The sequence below is a fragment of the Emydura macquarii genome, unplaced genomic scaffold (genome assembly GCF_026122565.2).
Source record: "Emydura macquarii macquarii isolate MOO-44397 ecotype Brisbane River unplaced genomic scaffold, CSIRO-AGI_Emac_v2 contig_1170, whole genome shotgun sequence".
Lineage (NCBI taxonomy): Eukaryota > Metazoa > Chordata > Testudines > Chelidae > Emydura > Emydura macquarii.
Genome location: NW_027131307.1, coordinates 1,309,770 through 1,333,190, shown reverse-complemented (window position 1 = coordinate 1,333,190; position 23,421 = coordinate 1,309,770). Strand labels below are relative to the sequence as shown.

The 23,421-nt window shown below is 44.3% G+C and overlaps 1 protein-coding gene across 2 annotated transcripts in view; it reads left to right on the top strand.

The window, feature by feature from the left end:
- UQCC1 (ubiquinol-cytochrome c reductase complex assembly factor 1) overlaps nt 1-23,421 on the top strand; it is a 143,039-nt gene that overhangs the window by 53,045 nt on the left and 66,573 nt on the right. For both annotated transcript variants that reach the window (XM_067546870.1, XM_067546871.1), the window contains exon 6: nt 9,276-9,333. In XM_067546870.1, coding sequence (XP_067402971.1) covers nt 9,276-9,333 — 58 coding nt within the window. The remainder of the gene's footprint in view (nt 1-9,275; nt 9,334-23,421) is intronic.

Here is a 23,421-nt window from a genome sequence, read left to right as displayed (position 1 = left end):
CAGGCGGCAAGAGCCCAGTTGGCCTGCCTATGCTACCTCCGCTCCCCGCCCTCCCACCCTCCCCCACCGAGGGAGAAGGGGATGGGGTCCCGGGGCAAGCCCGCATGGGGTCCCCCGAAGGGCGGTGGAGAACTCCGGTCCGGGGAGAAATATCTACGGCCAGACGGCCACTGGGGGTAGAGCGAGGATGCTCCCCCAGCAGGTCGGTGGCGCTGCAAGTCCTGGGTGCCGAGGCTCCTTCCCCCAGTACCGAGCCCCCCGGAGCAGTACCGAGGCTCCCAGCAGTAGCGGGGCTCTCCCGGCACTGCAGCTCCATGCAGCGCCGAGGCTCCGGCAATAGCAGGGCTCTCGCGGCACCGCAGCTCCAAGCGGTGCCGGCACTCTCAGCGGCACCGGGGGTCCAGGCGGTACCACAGCCCCACGCAGCACTGGGCTCCACGCGGTGCCGCAGCTCTCCGCAGTGCCGAGGGCTCGTCGGAGCTGCCCTCGCTGGTCCCCCCCCGCTTACTGACACAGGCGGTCCTCATCGTCCTCCATGGCGGAGGCAGCGAAGATACAGTCCCTGGTGTGGGCACAACACCCGGGACCAAGCACAGCCGTTTGTGTAGCAGCTCCGGTCCCACGGGGGGGGACAGTCATCGGGATGGCCGAAGCCCCCATAAGGTGTCCAAGCAGGTGGCACAGTCAGCCCCAGCTGGGCCCTGGGGTCAAGGACCTTATTGAGCCCTATGGAACACCTAGATGGGACCAGGGCCCCAATTCACTCTGCTAGCAGGGGTACAGTCTGTGCCCTGGCACAGTCTAAGGGCCATAAACACCGCTCCTCAGCCAAGGAGTCGGACCCCGTGCAAGGACCCGCTACGGGTCCATCCCTTCAGCAAGGGGAGCACCCGCAAGACTTGCCTCGGCAGTCCTCTTCCTCCTCCCTGGACAAGGCAGTCTCCGGGGATCACATGGCGCCACTGGAAGATTTCAGGGCACACCAGGAGCCGCTCAAGAGGGGGGCCCCTACCTTGAGGTTGGATTCTGCCATCCTGCATAGAAGAATCATGGTGGATAGGGCAGTGCTCCTAACATCCAATGACGCTGCTGCTGCAGCGGGTAGGGCCATAGCCCCCGCCAGTTCCATGAGGAAGTACTCATGGCTGCTACCCCCAGTCCTGTCCAGGAGTTGCAGCAATCAATCCAGGACCTTCCCTTTCATAGGTCGGCCCTCTTCTCCAACCGGACCAATGCGAAACTGCATGGCCCGAAGGTCTCCAGGGCCACGCTTTGCTCCCTGGGCCTGTACACGCCCCCCAGGGGGTCAGGCAATCGTAGGAGAGAGTTTTGATGGTGCGCCTGAGGGTGGTGCCCCTACTGCTCTCCTGACCCGACCCGCCCTGCCCTGAACAGGTTAAGGCTCTTCTATCCTGAAGGGGAGCCTCCCAAGGGTCTGAGTCCCTACATCATCTGAACAAATATATAGAAGACTCAGGTTTCGCATAGTTTCCCTAGTCTCCATAATCCCTGCCTGGATCCGGGAGACTAGTATGCCGCCCTCGTCCTACGCGGACGCATATTTTCATGGGTCCATCCTCCGGAGCCGCAGGCGCTTCCTCTGCTTCACAGTGGCTGGCTCTCACTACCGTTTACAGCCTGCCCTCCAGGCTCCAGGGGTGATCACCAAACATAGGGCAGTAATGGCAGCCCGCCTGAGGCGTAAAGGGTGCAAATATTCCCTTACCTGGACAATTGGCTGGTCAGGGGCAGGTCCAGGTTCCAAGTGCAGGAGAGAGTGACCCTCACTTGCTCCACGTGCAGCAGGCCAGGACTGCTAATAACGAGCAGGAATCCACATTAACCCCAGTGCAACACATATAATTCATGGGGGCCACCCTGGATGCTTCATAGGCCAGACACTTCCTGCCTCAGCCACATTTTGGGATGATGGTCTCTATCATCTCCCAGCTGCACCGAGGCCCCATGACAACAGCCAGGCACTGCCTACTGCTGTTAGGCACAGGCCGCTTCAGGCATGGTTGGCCTTGGTATATATATGCCAAGCAGACACCCACTGAATTGGGTGGTCCAGTACCTTGCCTGCCCTAGCCTCCCTAGACTGGTGGACATTCCCCAGGGCAGTAGGGAAGGGCGTTCCGTTCACGGAACTGGTCCTGTCAGTCACCTTAATCTCCGACGGCTCGTATGTGGGATGGGAGCCCACATGGGTGCCAACCTAAGCACTCGGGGGCTCTGCTCGGGGGAGGAGAGGTGCTGGCAGCTCACCTTGGAGGAGCTCAGCGCCATTTGCCTAGCATGCAGGCTGTTCCTCCGATTCCTGACTGACAGAGTGGTGCAGGCACTGCCGGACAACACCGCACCCATTTTTACATAAAGAGGCAGGGAGGGGCATGCTCCTCCGCTCTCTGTGAGGAAGCTACCCGTCCGTGGAGCTTTGCCGTGAGGCACAACTCCGTGGGACTGCCTCTCACCTCATGGAGGTGAGGAGTGACGAGACGGATTGCCTCAACAGGTGGTTTCTACCCCACCACGACTGGTCGCTGCACTCAGGGGTAGTGACTGCGATCCTCCAGAAGTGGGGTGTCCCCCAACTGGATCTGTTCGTGTCAGTTTGGAATGCGCAGTGCCAAGGCTCGGCTTGCGCCGGGGTCATGAGACTGGGTTGGTTTCTGATACATTCCTCAGTAACGGGACGGGGACCCTCAGGTACGCGTTCCTGCCCACTCCACTCCTGCCAAAGGTCTTACTGAACATAAATGGGCAGGGCGGATGTCATATTCACTGCTCAGGCCTGACCAAGCCAGCGCTAGCTCAGCATGCTGCTGGACCTTTCGTTTGCCCTGCCCATGGGGCTCCCGAGGCAGCATGACTGTCTCTCCCAGGACCACGGTCGCCTGTTGCACCTGGTCCTGGATTCCCTGCAGCTCATGGCCTGGAGGCTCTGTGGCTGACGGAGGTAGAGGGTGCCTGCTCGGTGCAGGTCCCACAACTCCTGCTGGGCAGCAGGGGCCCTTCTATACAGGTCGTGTATCAGGCTAAGTGGACATGGTTTACCTCTTGGGCGGAGTCCCGGGGCATTCACCAGCCTCTTGCCTCTGCAGGCGACCCTGGTGCTGGCCTAGTTGATGGTCCACTTGGCAGCTATTTTGGCCTTCCATCACCCGCTAGCGGGGAGATCCCTGTTCTCCCATCCCACGTTGGTCAGGGTGCTCAAGGGGGTGGAGAGGCGGTATCCCCAGGTCCGCAACCCGGTGCCTCCCTGGGATATCAACCTGGTCCTCTCAAGACTCATAGGGCCCTCCCCCTTGGAACCCATGGCTTCATGCCCTCTGCCGCGTTTTGTGGATGGTAGCCTTCCGGGTGTCCATTACCTCAGCTTGGGCGGGTCTCCAAAATTAGGGCCTTGACCTCAGAGCCCCCTTATTCTATATGGATAAACTGCAGTGGCGGCCACGCCCGGCCTCCCAGCCTGGGTTGGTTTCCGAATCTCATTGTAACCATGAGTGATCTCTCCCTGTGTTTTTCCCAAACCGCGTGGTTTGGGGGAGGAGCGGAGATGGAATTCGCTAGACGCGAGACAAGCCCTGGCCTGTTACATCAAAGACATGGCCATTCCAGAAATCGGCGCAGCTTCTCGCCGCGGGTGGCGGGACCGGATGAAAGGATCACCAGTCTCCACCCAGCACATCTCCGCGTGGCTCACACCCTGCATCAAGTGCTGCTTTGAGCAGGTGAATGTGCCGCTGCCAGGTGTCATCACAGCGCATTCGCCCAGAGCTAAGGCCTCATCTGCGGCTTTTCTGGAGAGAGTGCCCCTGCAGGACATCTGCAAAGCAGCCACCTGGTTGTCGGTCCACACCTTCATGTCCCACTACGCCATTGTTCAGCAGGCGCGAGAGGACGTAGGATTCGGCAGAGCCATTCTGAGGGCAGCTCACCGGTAACTCCTACCCACCTCCGAGGTATGGCTATTCAATCACCTATATTGGAATGGATATGAGCAATCACTCGAAGATAGAAAACAAGGTTACTTACCAGTAACTGTTGTTCTTCGAGATGTGTTGCTCATATCCATTCCACATCCACCCTCTGTCCCCACTGTCGGAGTTGGCAGAAAGAAGGGACTGAGGGGGCGTAGGGCTGGCAGTGCCTCATGCTGCGGCATGCGCAGAGCACTCAAGGGGGCACCAGAGCCGGCCCTACGGGGTCTGCTAAGGGGAAAAAAGTTCCGGGAACCGTGCACTGTGGCGTGCACACACCTATATTGGCATGGACATGAGCAACATCTCGAAGAACAACAGTTACTGGTAAGTAACCTTGTTTTTTCATCCCTTGACCTACAGGATACCTATTTCCATATAATAATACATCCTGCACACAGGGCATACCTGTGTTTCTTAATGGGCTAGGATAATTTTTAACACTGAGTACTTCCCTTCGGCCTCACTTCAGCCCTAATGGTATTCTCAAAAGTCCCAGTGGTAATGGCTGCTTAGTTTTGGCGAGAAGCAATTTTAGTCGTACCATATCTTGTCGACTGGTTACTCAAGGGCTGATCGCACAAAGCAGTACTAACTTCCACTCAGACAGCTCTCTCTTTTTCAGGAGTTGGGTCTCCAGCTACACATGAAGAAGTCCAAGTTATCCCCTGTCCAGAGAGTACAATTCACAGGGGCATATTTTGATCCATTGACAGACAGGCCTTTCTTCCCATGGACACTTTCATAACTCTGTTGATTCTGGTAAGGATGATTCAAGGAAGTCCCCATACTAGAGGAAGGAACTGTTTGCAGCTCCTCGGTCATATGGCAGCTTGCAACTTCATGACCCAGAATGCAAGATTACGCCTGCACTGCTTTCAGGGCTGGTTCAGGAGCACCTATTTCTCGACCAGAGTCAGCTTGGAGAAACAGATTACAGTTCCCCTTCAGGTAAAGAACTTCCTGAACTGGTGCAAGGATCTATGCAGCATCTGTAGGGGCATCCCTTTCATCCACCTAGCTCCAACAGTAACTGTGACAACCGATGTATCTCTGTTATGGTGGGGAGCACACCTCAATACCTTCATAGATGGTCACCTCAGGAAACCAGCCTCCACATCAACCTCTTGGAGTTTAGAGCAGTCAGGAACACCTCTCTTCAGTTCCTGCCCTGATCCAGGGTAAATCAATCAGGACAATGGACAATGTGACAATGGACAATGTGACTTGCATGTTCTACATCAGTCAAGGGGGAGGAGCAAGTTTCCCCCCTTCCCTGTGCACTGAAGCTATAAAGTTGTGGAAGTGGTGTATAAGCTATCAGATCTCAGCCATTTTCCTTCCTGGAGCCTAGAATGTCACAGCACATATGCTCAACAGATGATTATCCCAGGACTATGAGTAGGAGTTGGGCTATCAGATTCTTCACAGAATATTCCACATCCAGCAATAAGAAGTGCCTCTTATTCTGTTCAAGAAGAGGCCTAGGTTACCTCTCTTTGGGAGACACTTTTCCCCTTCCCTGGACGAAGGACCTGCTTTACACATTCCTTCCAACACCACTAATTCTAGAAGTGATGAACAAGATCAAATAGGATAAAGCTAGGGTTATCTTTGTCGTACTGACCTGGCTGAGGCAAGGCTGGTATACTTATCTGCTTCATCTGTGTGTTGAACCAGTGTTCAAGTTTCCAGCTGTCCTCATCTCCTTTCCCAGGATACATGTCAGGTGCTTCACCCCAATCTGGAGACCCTCCACCTCCAAGCATGGCTGCTAGATGGTACACAGGATTAGAATCCACCTGCTTGACAGGAGTACAGGTATTACTAAACAGTAGAAGGGAGTCAACTCTAATTATTTACCTTCAGAATTGGAAAAGGTTCAACCACTGGTGTCACTGTCACCACCTTGTTCCTGAGTTTTCACCACTTTATCATTTTGGATTATCTGCTGGTTTAAAAAAAAAATCAGGATTATCAATTAGCTCCACTAAAATTAATCTGACTGAGATTATCATCATTTTATTCCCCTGTAGAGGGGTTTTCTGTTTTTGCTCACCCTATGTCCTCTATATTTATTAGGGGCCAGTGGAATCTTTACCCCCCCCCAAGTTTAGGATCCTAGTCCGATTTGGGATCTCAACCTGGGTATTTAGATGCCTTATGAGACCTCTTTTGAGCCTATGGCTACCTGCTCTTTGCTTCATTTATATTTGAAGTTGGCCTTTCTAGTAGCTATTATGTCAGACCACAGGGTGGGATAGATTGGAGCCTTGATGGCAGACCCCCCATTTATGGTATTTTTCAGGAACAAGAACAATGAAAGTCCTGTAGCACTTTAACAAATTTCTGCAGAAAAATTTCTTTAGTCTTTAATTAGTCTTTAAAGTCTTTAAAGTGCTACAAGACTCTCGTTGTTTTTGCTGTATACAGACTAACATGGCTACCCCTCTGGAACTTTTCTTTAGGGATAAGGTCTCTTTCTGACCACATCTCAAGTTCTCACGTAAGGTGCATTGGATTTCCATCTTTGCCAGTAATTCATCTACCAATAGTTTTTCTTAGGTTACATAAATCTCAGCATGAAACCTCCTTTCATGTATTAAATGTACATCAGGCTTTGTTCTTTTACTTGAATGGGACCAAGCAATTCTGGAAATCACCTAAACTATTTTTCTCCGTTGTGGAAAGATCTAGGGGGTACACTGTTTCTTCACAGAGACTGGTGAGATGGCTCTTTGAATATATTACTGCTTGCCTTGCCTCACTCAAGATGACAGCACACTCTACCACTCAATTAGATCTGCCCATGAGCCAATTGGAGAATTTTGGGACAAGAGGCTGGCCATTTGTGCAGAAGGCTGACAAAATAATTTTAGAAAACCACGTCAGCTACCAATAAATAAATATCTTGATTGCAACATAAGGATTAGTGTTTTTAAATTTCTACAAAATTTATAAATCAGCATTATTACCTGTGTTTGTGGCAGTCTCTAATGAGAGAGGTGATATCGATGATCTCTGTCAAGCTTTGTGAAAACTTTTGTAGGAGGTCAAGGCAAGACGCATGCCCTTGTGAAAATGCTCATTTGTCAGACAATTGAGGTGTTGGTTTTTTAAAATCTTCATATAAAACCCAGATTCACATAGGAACGTTGATCCGAACATCATTAAAAGATAGAGGCCTAGATTCTGGCTATTCTGAAACTGGTTAGCATACTAAGTCCAGAAATCACAGAAGTCCCACTTCTCTGAATTTTGCCTTCAAGACATCTGAGCTCTGGAGCCTTACAATTTTTAATTGAAAGGCACTTTCATCCAATGAATCAAGAATATTCTTTGTTTCAGAAGGTCAAGGTCCATCTGCAGGGACAACAAATAGATCACGAACAAATAAAAGCAAATCCTATGACATTTTAAACTTATCAAATTGCATTTTAAAATTTTTTATCAGAATTGTATAGGAGTTCTTCCATCATTTTCATGGAAGTTTCATTTTTAGCAACAACATGCAAAAACTTTGCAAAGTCTTTCTCACATTGCATGGGATATTACTGATCACTGCAGTTCCCTCAACTTGCAGGTCCAAGGCCATGCAAGCAGTGTCGGGGATCTGTTTGAAAAAGTGTGTGCCTTTCAGAAGAAACTTGAAATCTTTCAGACAGTCTTTGCAAAGTCTTTCCTATTAAGACTGTCTGAAATATTTCAGTCTTAGGAAAAGATGACCATCTTTTAAAGAACTCTCTGCCTCCAGCCTCTGTTTCTTTAAATGCAGCTATTTCCAGACCATAGAGTAATACTGTTATATGTTTAGATGGCTAATGAAAACATACTCAGTAACATTAGATAAAATTAAAAAAAAAAAAAAAATCACAGCCCTGAGACATCCGTCTTTACAGGATCAAGGATATAAAAATAGTTGTTAGTTATTGTTAGTTTTGTAACATATGTGGCATATACAGAATATGTGGCAGTGTGGTGTGGCATAAAGGTTTTATTGGCACTCATTTAGGATTTGCTTTACCGCTCAAATTTCAGATACTGAAAACTCATGCTGATAAAATCTTTATACTACATCATGAGATATTCTCTGCATGTTATATGGTATGCAGAAGGGAACAAAAATATATGAAAGATTGCATTTAACAAGGAAAGCAAAACACATATTTTCAACTTGGCCAAATTAACATTGCAGGAAGAACCTTTAAATTTTGGAATTTCTTAACTGAATGCTTGGTTTCACAACCTCAATGTTGCATTAATGTTAGCTTTTTGCACTTAATATAGAAAGACACCTATTACATCAGCAAGTCAGGTTGTTAATTTGCATGTCATTAGTCACTGTGCTCCTGCAACTCCCAGCTGTTTGTTTACTTTAATTTTCTTTTTTCCAGTTTATAGACTGGTGTTAGGATCTCTGGGCATATGAGTAATGGAGGATTTAAAATACCCAAATACTAAATAAACAAATTAACATGATGTCAGAGATGACACTCAAAAGACCTCCCTAGCCTACTGAGCCCCTTCTTTTCCACCCCTCCAGAAAAACGTGAGAGTGAAATTCGCCCTTGTGAAGAGACCCACATGAAGTCTGTGCCTCTTTAACTTGCATGGTGCATAGGCTTTGTACAGCTCTCTTTATAGAGCTGAACTTTGTCTTGGGTAAACAAAAGAGCCTGTCAATGTGCCCGGAATGTCATCATATTCTACCTCTGTCAGACCAAGGGAAGAAGTCTGTTCCAGAGTGTGAGGGGCCTTGACATACACAGACTTACAAAAGGAGGAACTGGTAGCAAGTCTATCCTAATTGATCTCAAGAGTCAGGTTAAGGGATGAAGAGTGAGGCAGTTTCTAAATTGGCAGGTCTGACAGATTAAGAAGTATGGGATGGATAGAAGTCTTCTCTGTGCTAGTACAGCTAGACCTAGAAAGGGAGATAAGATGACTCATTATTATTTTGTTTTAATGTTTACAATGTGGTAGTGCCTAGAGGCCAACCAGTCTGGCTGCTGTCCGAACATACAATAAATGACAGTTCCTTCCCCCAAAGAGTTTACAGTCTAAAAACTGAGAAAAATATGTTTTCTGAGCTCTCTGTGGAGTAAAACACAAAATTCTGGAAGTAGATCTAGGCAGGATCTTCTGATATATGAAGTTTAGTGTTTGAGAAAACAAGTTAAAGTACAAAAATATTTAAATTCAGAAAAATTCTTTTAAAATGGAAAAATCAATGGAAAACATCTTACAGTTTTTCTGCGGTGTTTAGTTTTTGTTTTATTTTGTTTCCCCTAGGGTGCCATATGCCAGATACATTGAACTCTTGGTTTCTTGTAGCCCAACTTCATGTCTGGTAAGTGAAAGTTAAAATAATAAGTTGTTCATTTTCATGATGCAGACTGAAGCAATCCTGTCAGGTCAAAAAGCAGTTCCATGGTTGCTGACAAGAAACATTCTGTTTGTTTTGTTAACTTGTGTGTTTTAGCACATTTTTATTAAAGGTCAAAGAGACCCAAAGAGAAACTAATATTTATAGTATTCTCGGAAAATTCTCAATAGCAGAAAATCTTAGAGCAATACTCTATCTAAAAGCCTCACTCAGGCTGGATGGAAAACTCTCATTTAGCTGTTTTAGGAAAGGTTTACATTTACGTAAAAGTGGTTTAAATTGTGAGAATCTGTGGTGATTTTAGTTGCTGGCTGTCAGAAACCTTTAACAAATTATGGCACCGACATTTACAGTCAGACCTCTAAATTGTGCATGCAAGTTAAGTGAATGCCAGATTGGGTGCATGTAAAAATATTTAACTTCATAAGCAGTATCTTTTTCTTTTTCATTTGTGAAATAAGTAGCCAAAAAAATCAAATTATCATAGAATCATAGAAGATTAGAGTTGGAAGGGACCTCAGGAGGTCATCTAGTCCAACCCACTGCTCAAAGCAGGACTATCCTCCGCTAACATAATATGTTTGATAAGGTCAGAGGGACATAGCAGGGACATACAAGGCAATGCAGTATTTTCCAAACTGACAGTTCTCTCAGGAGCCTAATGTCTGAATAATTGAGGCTATGCCTTCACTGATGGTGGCAAATTCTCCTCCATCAGATTGACTTCTCTGGATCGACTGAGCGGTTAGTGAAGACCCGCTCAGTCGATCCAGAAATCGACGTATTAAGACCACCTTCTCAAGTGGCGTAGCACTGTGTCGATGGGAACGCAGTTCCTGTCTGCGCAGTGCAGTGAAGACGGCACGCAGAACAGAAGCAGAGAAGTTGACTGGAGTTTCGCAAGTTTTTTGCATAGCTTGTGTTACTCCGGTCGATTGCCGCCGAATCTCCGAGGTAAGTGAAGACAAGCTTTAAGTTTACTATAATAACCTAAAGGAGCTATCCAAAGGCCATAAGGAATTGCTGGGTAGAAATAGTCACTCAGCCCAGCAAGCCTGTGTCCCTCATTTTTCTCCATCTCTCACTTACCTTCTTTCCTGGCTCTGAAATGTATTGAGAGTCTTTGCATCTAACTTGGGAGCTTATTCCATTCAAAAGTCTGTTAACATAACATTTGAAACCTGAATTGAATATATCTGAATATGTTGGGTGATTATTTCCTGAAAGGCCCTATTGTAATATATCTTTTTGGTCACAGAGTTCGGATTGGTGTCGGCACCTTAATTAATAATTTCCTGACTATTTGGGTTCAAATTTTTAACCTTAAACTATGTTGTACTCGATTATCTCGCTTTTTAAACATGTGTGGATCACACTGAGAAACAACATAGGTCTTGAAACAAAAAAAACCCTAAAAATATTTAATGGAAATATTAAAATTTTCTGTTTGCCCTTTCCTTAATTTCCCCTCTACTATCTCACTGAAAGATTCATTCCCCCTAACAACATAAGCAGAACCTCTTGCAGTTATCTGGGTGGGCAGCCAAAGTGCTGGAAAGAGTTTATCTTCAATGATAAGGCTGCTACTGCTCCAAATATTCTGTTGTTACTTTCAGCTAACCATAGGCCCATGTGGCCTCCCAGTTCTTCACCCAATCACTTTGCACTTCAAGTCCAGGTTCTGCCTTACCTTAAGATCTTCAAGGTTCTTTCTGAATATACATTGGCTTTCTTAAATTCTTCTCTTTTAGAGGAGGCGAACTTCATGATGCCTTAACTTGTGTCTTGCCTTGTCCATCAGCCTTCTTTAATACTTCTTTCCATTGTGACTTGATTAGATTTAATTCCTTAAAGCCTGTTTTCCTTGTATTTAATGGCATTATTCTGCTACACGTTCTCCTCCTCAATCCATTCCTGTCTCCTAATTATATACAACTCTAAACAAAGGTTTCCTTCTTCAAGTACTTTAGGAAAATTATGTATCCTGCTTAGCAATGATTTGGCCAAACAATGCGTATTTAGCTATTTTAATCTTTCCTCCTAAGTAATTGACTTCAGCCCTCTGATAATTTTGGTTGCTGGTTTCAGATTTCCTTCCAGTCCTTTGACATCTTTCTGTTATTGGAGTTCCCACAATTGAACACAGTATTCCAATGAAGGTGCAGAGTAGGGTGTAAGAAAGGGTGATAGAAAGTCTGAAAAATAGGGATGGGCGTGAGGGGTGATAGGCGCCAATATAAGAAAAAGCCCTGAATGTAGGGACTGTCCCTATAAAATCGGGACATCTGGTCACCCTACTGCCAAGCTATTTATGCTAAGGAACTACACTGGCACAAGAACAAATTAACTGGGTATTAACTGGCCATGAATAAATTCAAGCTGGAAATTTGAAGGAGGTATCTAACTATCAGAGGAGTGAGTTCTGAAACAGCCTCCCAATAGGAGTTGTGGGGGCCAACAACTTAGTTTTAAGTGAGAGCTGAACAAATTTATAGTGTGATTGTATGATGGAGTTGCTTGTGATGGTAGGGGGCAAGGCTCAACAGCCCTGGGTCTCACTTTGGGTTATGTTTTATGTTGTTAAAAGCTCATGCATCAGGGTTTCAGCTGTCCACCTGCAGGGGTCACAGGGGATTTTTTACCCACAATGTATTCTGCGTGGTGGTTGGTTTTTTTTAAATCTTCCTCTGAAGCATCAGGGATGGCGATGGCTGGAGATGGGACATTGGGTGGGGAGGGCAGAGATCTAAGGTGGTACTGAGCATTCTCTCTTTAAGGTGCTTGGCTGGCTAGTTCTTGTTCAAATGCTCAGCATCTAACTGATCACCATAATAACAACCATACTAGGTCAGACCAATGGTCCAACTAGCCCAGTATGTTGTCTTTCAACAGCAGCCAAAGACAGGTGCTTCAGAGGGAATGAACAGAATGGGAAATCATTGAGTGCTCCGTCACCTGTCATCCACTCCTAGCTTCTGGCAATCAGAGGCTAGGGACACCCAGAGCATGGACTTTCATCTCTGACCATCTTGGCTAATAGCCATTGATGAGCCTATCCTCTAGGAACTTATTTAGTTCTTGTTTGAACCCAGTTATAGTTTTGTCCTTCACAACATCTCCTGGCAACAATTTCTACAGGCTGACTGTGCATTGCATGAAGAAATTGTGTTTGTTTTAAATTTGCTAACTCTTAATTTTATTGGGTGACTCCTGGTTCTTGTGTTCTGTGAAGGAGTAAATAAAATTTCTTTATTCACTATCTCCACACCATTCATGATTTTATAGACCTCTGTCTTGTCCCCTCCTAATCATCTCTTTTCCATGCTAAAAACTTAGTTTTTTAAATCTTTCCTAATACTGAAGCAGTACCATGCCCTTAATCATTTTTATGCCCTTCTCTAACCTTTTTCAATTCTAAGATTTCTTTTTTTTTTTATTTGGGGTGACCAGAACTGCATGTAGTATTCAGTGTGTGGGTGTACCATAGATTTATATAGTGGCATTATGATATTTTCTATCTTCTTGTCTATCTGTTTCCTAATGGTTCCTACCAGTCTTTTTTTTTTAAACTGCCGCTGCACATTAAACGTATGTTTTTAGAGACCTGTCCACAATGATTCCAAGATCTCTTCCTTGAGTGGTAACAGCTAATTCAGACTCCATCATTTTGTATGTATAATTGGGATTATGTATTCCCAAGTGCATTACTTTGCATTTATTAACATTGAATTTCATCTGTCATTTTATTGCCCAATCACCCAGTTTTGTAAGATCCCTTTGTAACACTTCACAGTCTGCTTTGAACTTAATTATCTTGAGTAACTTTGTGTCATCTGCAGATTTTGCCAACTCACTCTTTAATCCTTTTTCCAGGTCATTTATGAATATGTTGAACAGTACTGGTCGCAGTACAGATCCCTGGGGAACACCACTATTTACCTCTTTCCGTTCTGAAAACTGACCATTTATTCCTACCCTTTGTTTCCTGAGTTTTAACCAGTCACTTATTCTTATCCCATGACTGCTTACTTTTCTTAAGAGTGATGAGAGACCTTTTCAAAGGCTTTCTGAAAGTCCAAGTACACTGTATCACCTTTATCCACATGTTTGTTGACCCCTTCAAAGAATTCTAAAAGATTGGTGAGGCATGATTTCCCTTTACATTACAAAATCATAGAATCATAGAAGATTACAGTTAGAATCATAGAAGATTAGGGTTGGAAGGGACCTCAAGAGGTCATCTAGTCCAACCCCCTGCTCAAAACAGGACCAATCCCAACTAAATCATCCCAGCCAGGGCTTTGTCAAACTGTGCCTTAAAAACCTCTCAGGATGGAGATTCCACCACCTTCCTAGGTAACCCATTCCAGTGCTTCACCACCTTCTAGTGAAAATGTTTTTCCTAATATCCCAGCTAGACTTCCCCCACTGAAACATGAGACCATTGCTCCTTGTTCTGTCTTCTGCCACCACTGAGAACAGCCTAGCTCCATCCTCCGTGGAACCCCCCTCAGGTAGTTGAAGGCCGCTATTAAATCCCCCCCTCATTCTTCTCTTCTGCAGACTAAACAAGCCCCATTCCCTCAGTCTATCGCTCCAACCACCTAATCATTTTCATTGTCCTCTGCTGGAATCTCTCCAACTTGTCCACATCTTTCCTGTAGTGGGGGGCCTAAAACTGGACATAATACTTCAAATGTGGCTTCATCAGTGCCAAATAGAGGAGAATATTCACTTCCCTCAATCTGCTGGCAATGCTCTGACTAATGCAGCCCAATATGCTGTTAGCCTTCTTGGCAACAAAGGTACACTGTTGATTCATATCCAGCTTCTTGTCCACTGTAACCCCCAGGTCGGTTTCTGCAGAACTGCTGTTTAGCCGGTCACTCCCCAGTCTGTAGCTGTGCATGGGATTCTTCCATCCTAAGTGCAGGACTCTGCACTTGTTCTTGTTGAACCTCACCTGATTTCTTTTGGCTCAACCTTCCTATTTGTCTAGGTCACTGTATCCTATCCCTACCCTCCAGTTCATCTACCACTCCCCCCCAGCTTAATGTCAAGTCATGCTGACTTTTCCCCAATAAATTGTGTTTATCTATGTGTCTGATAATTCTGTTCTTTACTCTAGTTTCAACCAATTTGCCTGGTACTGAAATTAGATTTACCAGCCTCTAGTTGCCAGGATTGCTCTGGAGCCTTTAAAAAAAAAATTGTGTCACATTAGCTATTCTCCAGTTATCTGGTGCAGAGGCTGATTTAAATGATAGATTACATACCAGAGTTAGTAGTTCTGCAATTTCATATTTGAGTTGTTTCAGAATTCTTGGGTGAATACTATCTGATTCTGGTGACTTCTTAGTGTTTATCAATTTGTTCCAAAATCTCCCCTGTTGACACCTCAATCTGGGACAGTGCCTCAGATTTGTCACCTAAAAAGAATGGCTCAAATTTGGGAATCTACCTCACATCCTCTGCAGCAAAGACTGATGCAGATAACTCACTTTGCTTCTCTGGATGGCAATGTCTTGTTTGAATACTCCATTAGGACTTTGATTGTTCAATGGCCCCACTGCTTGTTTGGCAGGCTTCCTGCTTTTGAGGTACTCAAAGATTTTTTTGCCGTTAGTTTTTGGGTCTTTTGCTAGTTGCTCTTCAAATTATTTTTTGGCCTGCCTAATTATACTTGTACCCCTGACTTGTCAGAGTTTATGCTCCTTTCTGTTTTCCTCAGTAGCATTTTGCTTCCAATTTTTAAAGCATGCCTTTTGCCTCTAACCACTTCTTTTATTTTGATGTTTAGCCATGGTGACACTTGTTTGATCCTCTTACTATGTTTTGGGGTAAACACTTAATTTAAGACTCTATTTTAGGTTTATAAAAAAAAGTTTCCATGCAGCTTGCAGGCATTTTACTTTTATGACTGTACCTTTTAATTTCCATTTAACTAGCTTCCTCATTTTTATGTGGTTCCCCTTCCTGAAGTTAAATGCTATAGTGTTGGGCTTCTTTGGTGTTTCCCTCCCACAAAGATGTTAAATTTAATTAAATACTGGTTGCTATTACCAAGCAGTTCAGCTATATTCACCTCTTGGACCAAATCCTGAGCTCTGCTTTGGACTACTTGCTCCGTGAAGCAGTCATTTATTGTGTCAAACTTTATTTTTGCATTCAGTATTGAGATGACATGTAACCAGTCAATATGGGGACAGTTGAAATCCCTCATTATTATTGAGTTTTTTATTTTTATAGCCTCTCTAATCTCCTGGAGCTTTTCACAGTCACCATCACCATCCTGATCAGGTAGTCAGTAGTATATTCCTACTGCTAAATTTTTATGATTCAAGCATAGAATTTTTATCTATAGAGATTCTGTGGTACGGTTTGATTAATTTATGATTTTTACTATATTTTACTCTGGGCTTTCTTTCATATATAGTGCCACTCCCGCATCAGCATGACCTACTCGGTAATTCCTATATGTTTTGTACCTTGGTATTGCCATGTCCTATTGATTATCATCGTTCAGTGTATGGAGTTATGAAGGAATCTTCCCCCAAGCCAAATTGGTAGTGACCTTGGATTGTTTTTTTTTACTTCCTCTGTAATGTGTGTGTATGGGTCACATGCCAGGATTATCTGGATATATATCTCACTTATTTCCGTGCCATTGCTGGGGTATCTGGCTTTGGTGTACCTCGGTCCCTCCTGTTCACTGTCTGTAGGACATAGTCTAGTTCCCTGTGGGCTGTGACAATTTAATGTTTTGCTTATTGGCTTTAGTGTGTGAGTGTTGGCTGGCTTGTGATGTAGAGGAGGTCACACTAGATGATCTGGTGGTCCTTTCTGGCCTTAAACTCTAAGGTGCAGTATCATCTAAATTGTATAGAGGGCTGTCTTGGCCTGGCCTGGTGACATGACCTTTCTCACGGTTACTGGGCTAAATGCACCCATGACACCTCTTGGTCTCCTTGAGTGCACCCCACTCTTCAGGTCTCAGGCCACAAGTCGTCACCTCTGTTTTGGGGTGGAATTACTCCACACTCAGACTGGGCCCCATGCAGCAATACCATGTAATTTACCTCAGCAAATCTGACTTGGGTTCGGTACCTGCAGTTCATTTCCCTCTGGTCACTATGACAATGGTATCCAGAAATCAAATAGCCTTATTAAAGCATAGTATGATTTATTTAGAACAAAAACATTTACAAGAAAACAGATAAACAATAACAATAAAACAGATAATACGCGTGTCTAGCTTACTAGGTGTCTGTCTGGTAGGTGTGAGTTTCCTATAGACCTTCTGTCACCAACTTCACTTGTGGTCCTTTGGAGACTCACTTCTGCCCTTGCTGGAGCCCCCTTAGTTTGCCCCTGGTCAGGGCAGTTCTTTGAATCTGATCTTTGACTGAATCAGAAGTGTGCCTCAGTCTCTTAGCTGTGCTTGGGGAGGGAGCCTGGAGCAGGGGAGTTGCCCCTTTGCTGTCCCAGGCCTTTCTGCTCTTCCTTCTCTGCACTCTCTCTTTTACAGCAGGCCTTGTTTCCTCTATTGGACGCAGTTGTGGGTGGCTGCCTCCATGATTGACAGCTCTGGCATCTGCATGTGGGTGTCCTCCAGCTGTTTACCTGCAGACAGGAGGGGCTGCCCTCCCCGTCCTGCCTAAAATCAATATGGGATTTGTAGATCCCATTACACCTCCCCAAGACACTAAGGTTTGGGTGACAATCTCTTCCCTTAACTCTCAAATCAGTTCTATCTCCAGCTTCAAGAAGAATGTTCTTTAAAAACTGCTTAGTCCTTTTAATCACCCCATTGTTTTTCAAGTAGATGTGCTTTCTAGTTTGTTTTTTCCAACAGATCCCACTGAATTAAAGCCACATAGGCATATAATAAACATGCCACTACTCAGTATAAGTTATACAGTCTATCTCAATAATTAAATTACATACACTGTCATTCAATTATTACGTCTCAGTATCCAAAAATTACATTGATTTCTTTTGCTTGCCATATTACATTGCAGGTCAGTATAAAATTCCAGGCAAAAACTTCAGTGAAATACTATTTACAACTTAAAATCTATCATATCTATTAATTTAAAGCATTATATTTATTAAAATAAAAACACAATGTTCTTAATTTTTGAAAGGCAGGAAATTCAAAGATAAACTTATAAAACCACCTTTTTGAAAGTGAGACAACCTTTGGTTTAGACAGCTTGGGAATACTCCATTACAATTTAACACAAGCTTTAATTATGCCATTTCAGTTTGGTTTATTTTCACCTTACTCCTGGGAAAACCCCACAAGTTGTTACACAAACTAAAGTCTTTCTTGTTTTATATGGATTGCAATAGGATTTTTTGTTGTATGATGAAGTAATAGGCTAGATGGTAGATCACATCTCAGGCTCATTGGATGTGTAAGGTGTTGATTGCTCTGGCCTGTATATTCATGGAATATACATGTGGAAGAAGATGGTCTCTAGCCTCTGTCTGAAGCATTAGATTTCAGACTAGCATGGGAGGATGAAAGAGATCCAGTGGGGTATCCAGCCCATAGTGGGCTGATAGACACAGGGTCTTGTGCAGATTACATGTGGAAGGTATTAAGTGAGTGAGGTTTTTTTTAACTGTGAGTCCAGGAAAGGTCTGGTTTGCAGCTTTTAATGAGTGAGCTATTTGATAGTTTATAGTCCAGTATGCAGAATTTTCTGTGTGATAATGAGATTCTGTGGATCCTAGTTCAGAATTATCTCAGAAGGCCAATTGGGTCTATTCATTCTTTGTAAAGTTGAGTCAATAGAGTAGGTCCCTTAGCCAGAAAAGAAAAAAAGTAAACAGCTGTCAAACTGAAATATAATCTAGCTGTGACAAAGGGGTAATCATCATCCTTCCTTTTCTCTGTTTACTAAACCTGAGAAACCTGAATACTTACATCAAAAAATTTGAGTTCAGGTTATTAACCCAGGGATCATTCCCTGTTTCTCCCAAAGAGAGTGGTATGCAGCTTTCAACTTGCAGGACGCCTGCTTTCACATGGCAATAAAGAACTTGTGTTAAATACCTCAGATTCTGTGTGGAGATGAAAAGCTATCAGTTCAAGGTTCTGCCATTCATTTTGTCTGTTGCACCTCAGGTATTCACCAAGTGTCTTTCGGTGGTGTCTGCCCACCTGAGACACCAGGAACACTTCATTTATCCATATATAGATAACTGGCTGATAAGAGCCAAGTCTCTGCAGTACTTGACCAGAGTGATCCAATATTGCAGCAGTCCTAGGCTCGACCTAGACCACGGCCTTGCTCTAGAAGAGAGATTCTTCAAGCTGAGATGAGCCTGACCACATTCAGGGAGCACCAGAACAGACCACTCAGTTTTATTGAAGGCCTTTGGGCCTCATGGCCTCCTCAAAATATGTCTCTGCTTATGCAACAGAACATATTACAGCTAATCATCAGGAGCACCATGGTCTTGAACTACATCAACAAGCAGATAGGTGCACATTCACTATCCCCTCTCAGTGAAGACAAGGAGGTTCTGGCTGTGGTGTACAACGAACCAGATTCATCCAATAGCCAGGTGCCTGGTGTGACCTGGTAGACCAAGTCTTGCCAAGTCTGTAGGCCTCAGCTGAGCACTAACAAATTCATAGCTGGAAACCAGACCAGCTCATCCATGTTACTATTGTTCAAGATAGGTGTTAGACTTGTAAGGATGTGTTTAGACTCTATAAAATGCTTGTAGGTTGCTGCATATATTAATCTTACTTGTAATGTCTGTATTCCATGCTAAAATGTAAAATAGAAATTTGTTTTATAATTGTAAAAATGCCTGCTCTGAAATTGTGAACTCAGACGGGAGGACTATCAAAATTAAGAGGGCCATTGTAGGACAAAAGAATTGTTGATTGCCCCATCTACCCATGGAGAAGTACATGCAGAAGGCCTCACCCCATTGGTTTGAGTGCTGGAAAAGGGAAGTAAAGATAGCTGACACGAAGATTTTTCATCTCTTTGCTGTTTGGCCTCTTACAAGGGCTGGAGCTAAGAAACAAAAAGCGGGGATCTGCAAGTCAGTCAATGCTGACAGATGACTGCACCTTTGTCATCTTTTGGAACCATAGATTGACCTATTTGTGCATATGTGTTGCCTGCTTTAACCTGTAAATAACTCTCATTTTTTCCCTGTTAATCAATCAATCCTTAATTACTTTAATATAGGATTAGCTAAAGGCATTGTCTCTGGTGTGAGATCTAAGGTACAAATTGATCTGGGGTAAGTGACTGGTCTCTTGGGACTGGGAGGAACCTGAATATTTTCTGACTTTTGTTGTGACCATTTATCACTAAGTCTAGCTTGTCTCGGTGGCAAAATATACTGGACAGTCTAAGGAGACTGTCTGTGGCTCCATAGTAAGCCTGTTAGAGTAATCCATTTGTTACTGGGTTGGTGAAATCTAATTATAGAACATACCAACTTCTTTAAACTCCCAGCATAGAGTTCTCTGCACTTGTCCATGTTAACCTCATCAGATTTCTTTTGGTTCAATTTTCCAATTTGTTGAGGTCGCTCTGAATCCTATCCCTACCCTTCAGCATGTCCATCACTCCCCCCAGCTTAATATCATCTGAGAAATTGCTGAGATTGCAATCTATTCCATCATCCAGATCAGTAATGAAGATGTTGAACAAAACTTGGCCCCCGGACCAACCCCTGGGGCACTCTGCTTGTTACCAGCTGCCAACTAGATATTGAGCTGTTGATCACGACCCATTGAGCCTGATGATCTAGCCAGCTCTCTATCCACCTTTATAGTCCATTCATCCAACCCATACTTTAACTTGCAGGCAAGAATACTGTGGGAGACTGTATCAAAAGCTTTGCTAAAGTCAATGTATATCACGTCCACCACTTTCCCCACATCCACAAAGCTAATCATCTCATCATAGAAGGCTATCAGGTTGGTCAGGCATTAATCAGGTGAATCCATGCTAACTGTTCCTGGTCATCTTCCTCTCTTCCGAGTTCCTCAAAATGGATTCCTTGACCTGCTCTATGATTTTCCGGAGACTGAGGTGAGGCTATCTGGTCTCTACTTCCCTGGACCCTCCTTCCCTTTTTTGAAGATGGGCGCTATATTTGTCTTTTTCCAATCATCTAGAACTTCCCCCAATCACCAAGATTGCGCTGCAGTCACATCATCCAACTTCCTCAGCACCCTCGGATGCATTGTATCAAACCCCGTGGACTTGTGCATGTCCAGCTTTTCTAAATAGTTTTGAACTCTCCACTCTATCCTTCTCCATTCTGTCTGCAAGGGTGATTCTTCAGGCCCTATCTTGTTCTCTGATGCAGGACTGGTTTGCAGGATCTCCCGGAACATGTCATCCCGAGTCCTCTTCTTTCTCCTCCTTATCTGGCAGAAGAAATAAGGCAGCCCTCCCTGTAAACTTTTGGCAGAGAATTGCAGAGTACATGAAAGTTTCATTGATATCTCAACAGAGGATTCACGGGACATCCTGGTGCACATAAACAAATTGCTCTGTGTGGCCCCCTCTGCCTAACTCTAGAAGGGAATTAAAAGTAGATAGCAACTCTACCTCCCTTGGTTGTTCCACTACCTCTTCTAGCACAAAAATTAACAGATGTGTCTTACTACTTGGGGTATTCCATCCCTGTAATTTCAAAGCAAACTGCCTACTTACTGGAGTTTCCTTTCCCTGCATTAGGTTTGCCCGTGCTCAACTGTTGGACTGGCTATACCATGGTGGAGTCAAAAACATGTCCTGGCTCGCTGCACAGCTGGATCCCCTGGTCTCCTATCCCCATACTCTTCACCTTTTCCTCATCCACCTCCTCCTCACTGTTCATGGCAGGGGCCTATGACTCAGTTCTCCGCTCCATAGTGCTCTTGGGGGTCAGGGTGGGATCTATGCCAAGGATGGCTTGCAGCTCTTTGTAAAAGCAGCAGGTCTCTGACTCTCCACTGGATTAATTGTTGGCTTCTCTGGTTCTGGTATGCCTGCCACATCAACTTGGCTTTCACATGGCACTGCTACTGGTCCCTGTTGTTAACCCTTCTCCTGCTTCTCCAAGGAATCTGCTCTTAGGTGTCCACGTTTCTACAGCTGGATCGGTGCTTTGCCAGTGTAAGGTTGCCAACAGTCCCTTATTTCTTCATCTCTGTATAACAAGATTGGGAGTTGTTAAGTGCTGCAAAAAGCAGCAAGAAATACACCTGGCGAAGGTATATGAGTACTGCTTATTATTATTATTATTATTATTATTAATGATGATGATGATAATATTGGGAGGAGGAGTGGGTGGGGGAGCTAAGAAACCAGTCCCTTATTTTTGAAAGTCATAATGTTGCCAATGCATGGTACCACCTGTGTACTCCAGGCAGGAGCATGTCTGCAGCCGGTGGCTGGCATGATCAGCTCAACAGTTACACTCAACAGTGGAGATCTGCCAGGTGCGCTCGCCAAACCGGGCAACCAGGAAAAGGAATGTAAAAAATGTGTTGGGCTTTAAACGGGAGGAGTAGCTTCCTGTCTACCTGACCCTTGGGCAGTGGAGTTCACAGTGGTGATCAGAGCAGTCAGTGTGTGGCATTGAGGGACAGCTCTTGGAAGCCAATAAATGTTGATGTAAGTAACACAGTGTCTATTCAGTCACTGCATCGACCTAACTACATTGACCATGACCCTACGCCACAGGGAGATGGTGTTATTAAGGGCTACTTTGCACTTAAAACTTACAGCTACATCAGTACAGCTGTGCCTCTGTAAGAGCACTTCTGTAGCTGTGTTATGTCGGCAGGAGAGAGCTCTCCCGCCAACATAATAAAACCACCTAAATGAGCAGTGGTAGCTATGTCGGCAGGAGAGTGTCTCCTGCCGACATAGCGCTGTCCACACAAGTGCTTATGCTGACAAAATTTATGTTGCTCAAGAAGGTGTTCTTTCCCCACCCCTGAGTGACAAAAATTTTGCCAGCATAAATGCTAGTATAGATAATACTTCAGTCAGCATAGCAGGGTACTTAAGTTGGCAGGAGCCAAATGTAGGTGAAGACACTTCTGCAGCTGCATCGATGTAAGCTGCCTTGCATCTACATAGTCATGTAGTGTAGACCAGGCCTTGGTGTATTTGTCAGATAAGACCTTAAACTGAAGCTCTAGTGGTCATATGTGAAATGACTTACTTAATTTGAAACTAGTAATTTAACTGCTGCTTAATGGTATGAAATTTATTTTGTGTCAAGTAGTTTAATGGGGATTAGTCAGGTATAAAATCAAAGTTATGGCCTTTTAATAAGATTAAAGAGCAGTTCGCTGCATTTCATTGGCTGAAAACACAAAGATTTCAAATGTATTTTTGTGTTGGAATTGTATGGTTGTTTTATTATTTGGAAACAATATGTTGGTTCCTTGCATATTATTAGCAACTTTGGACCAAATTCTGCTCTTGGATCCACCTGTAGATCACTTACTGATTTTTAAAAGGGCCCCTGCTAATGCATCTGAAGACAGAATTTGTCCCTTAGGTTTGATTTCAATGTACATAGAGCATAAAGGATCTAATCAGACTGTAACTAGTTAAAAATGCAAGTATTTTAACTGACTGTGGGTACTATCTGGTTTTCCATCACCAGTGCAGAATAATGATTGTTTTAGGTAACCAGATTAAAAGGCAATATTTATAAACTTGAGCTACAGAAAAATATTTAAAATACCATAGTTTTAAAATAATGATGCAAACAACTTTTTAAAACTAGTAATCTGAGGGTGGAACAGTTTCACCTTAGTGGTGTGACAAAGATGAGTAAGTGTTTGAATGGACTATAGAACATGTTCTGTAGTGAAAAAGTAAAACATTTCACACCGTGTTGATCTAGCTAGAAAGTTTATAATCTAAGAAAATCTGTGTCTTTTAAACCTCAGACAGCAGGTGTAGTAACAAACTACCAAATTTTCAAATTAACTGCAGAATTCCATGACCTCACTTGTGGTGCTGCTGAACTGCTGTATGACAGCACTATGCATCCAAA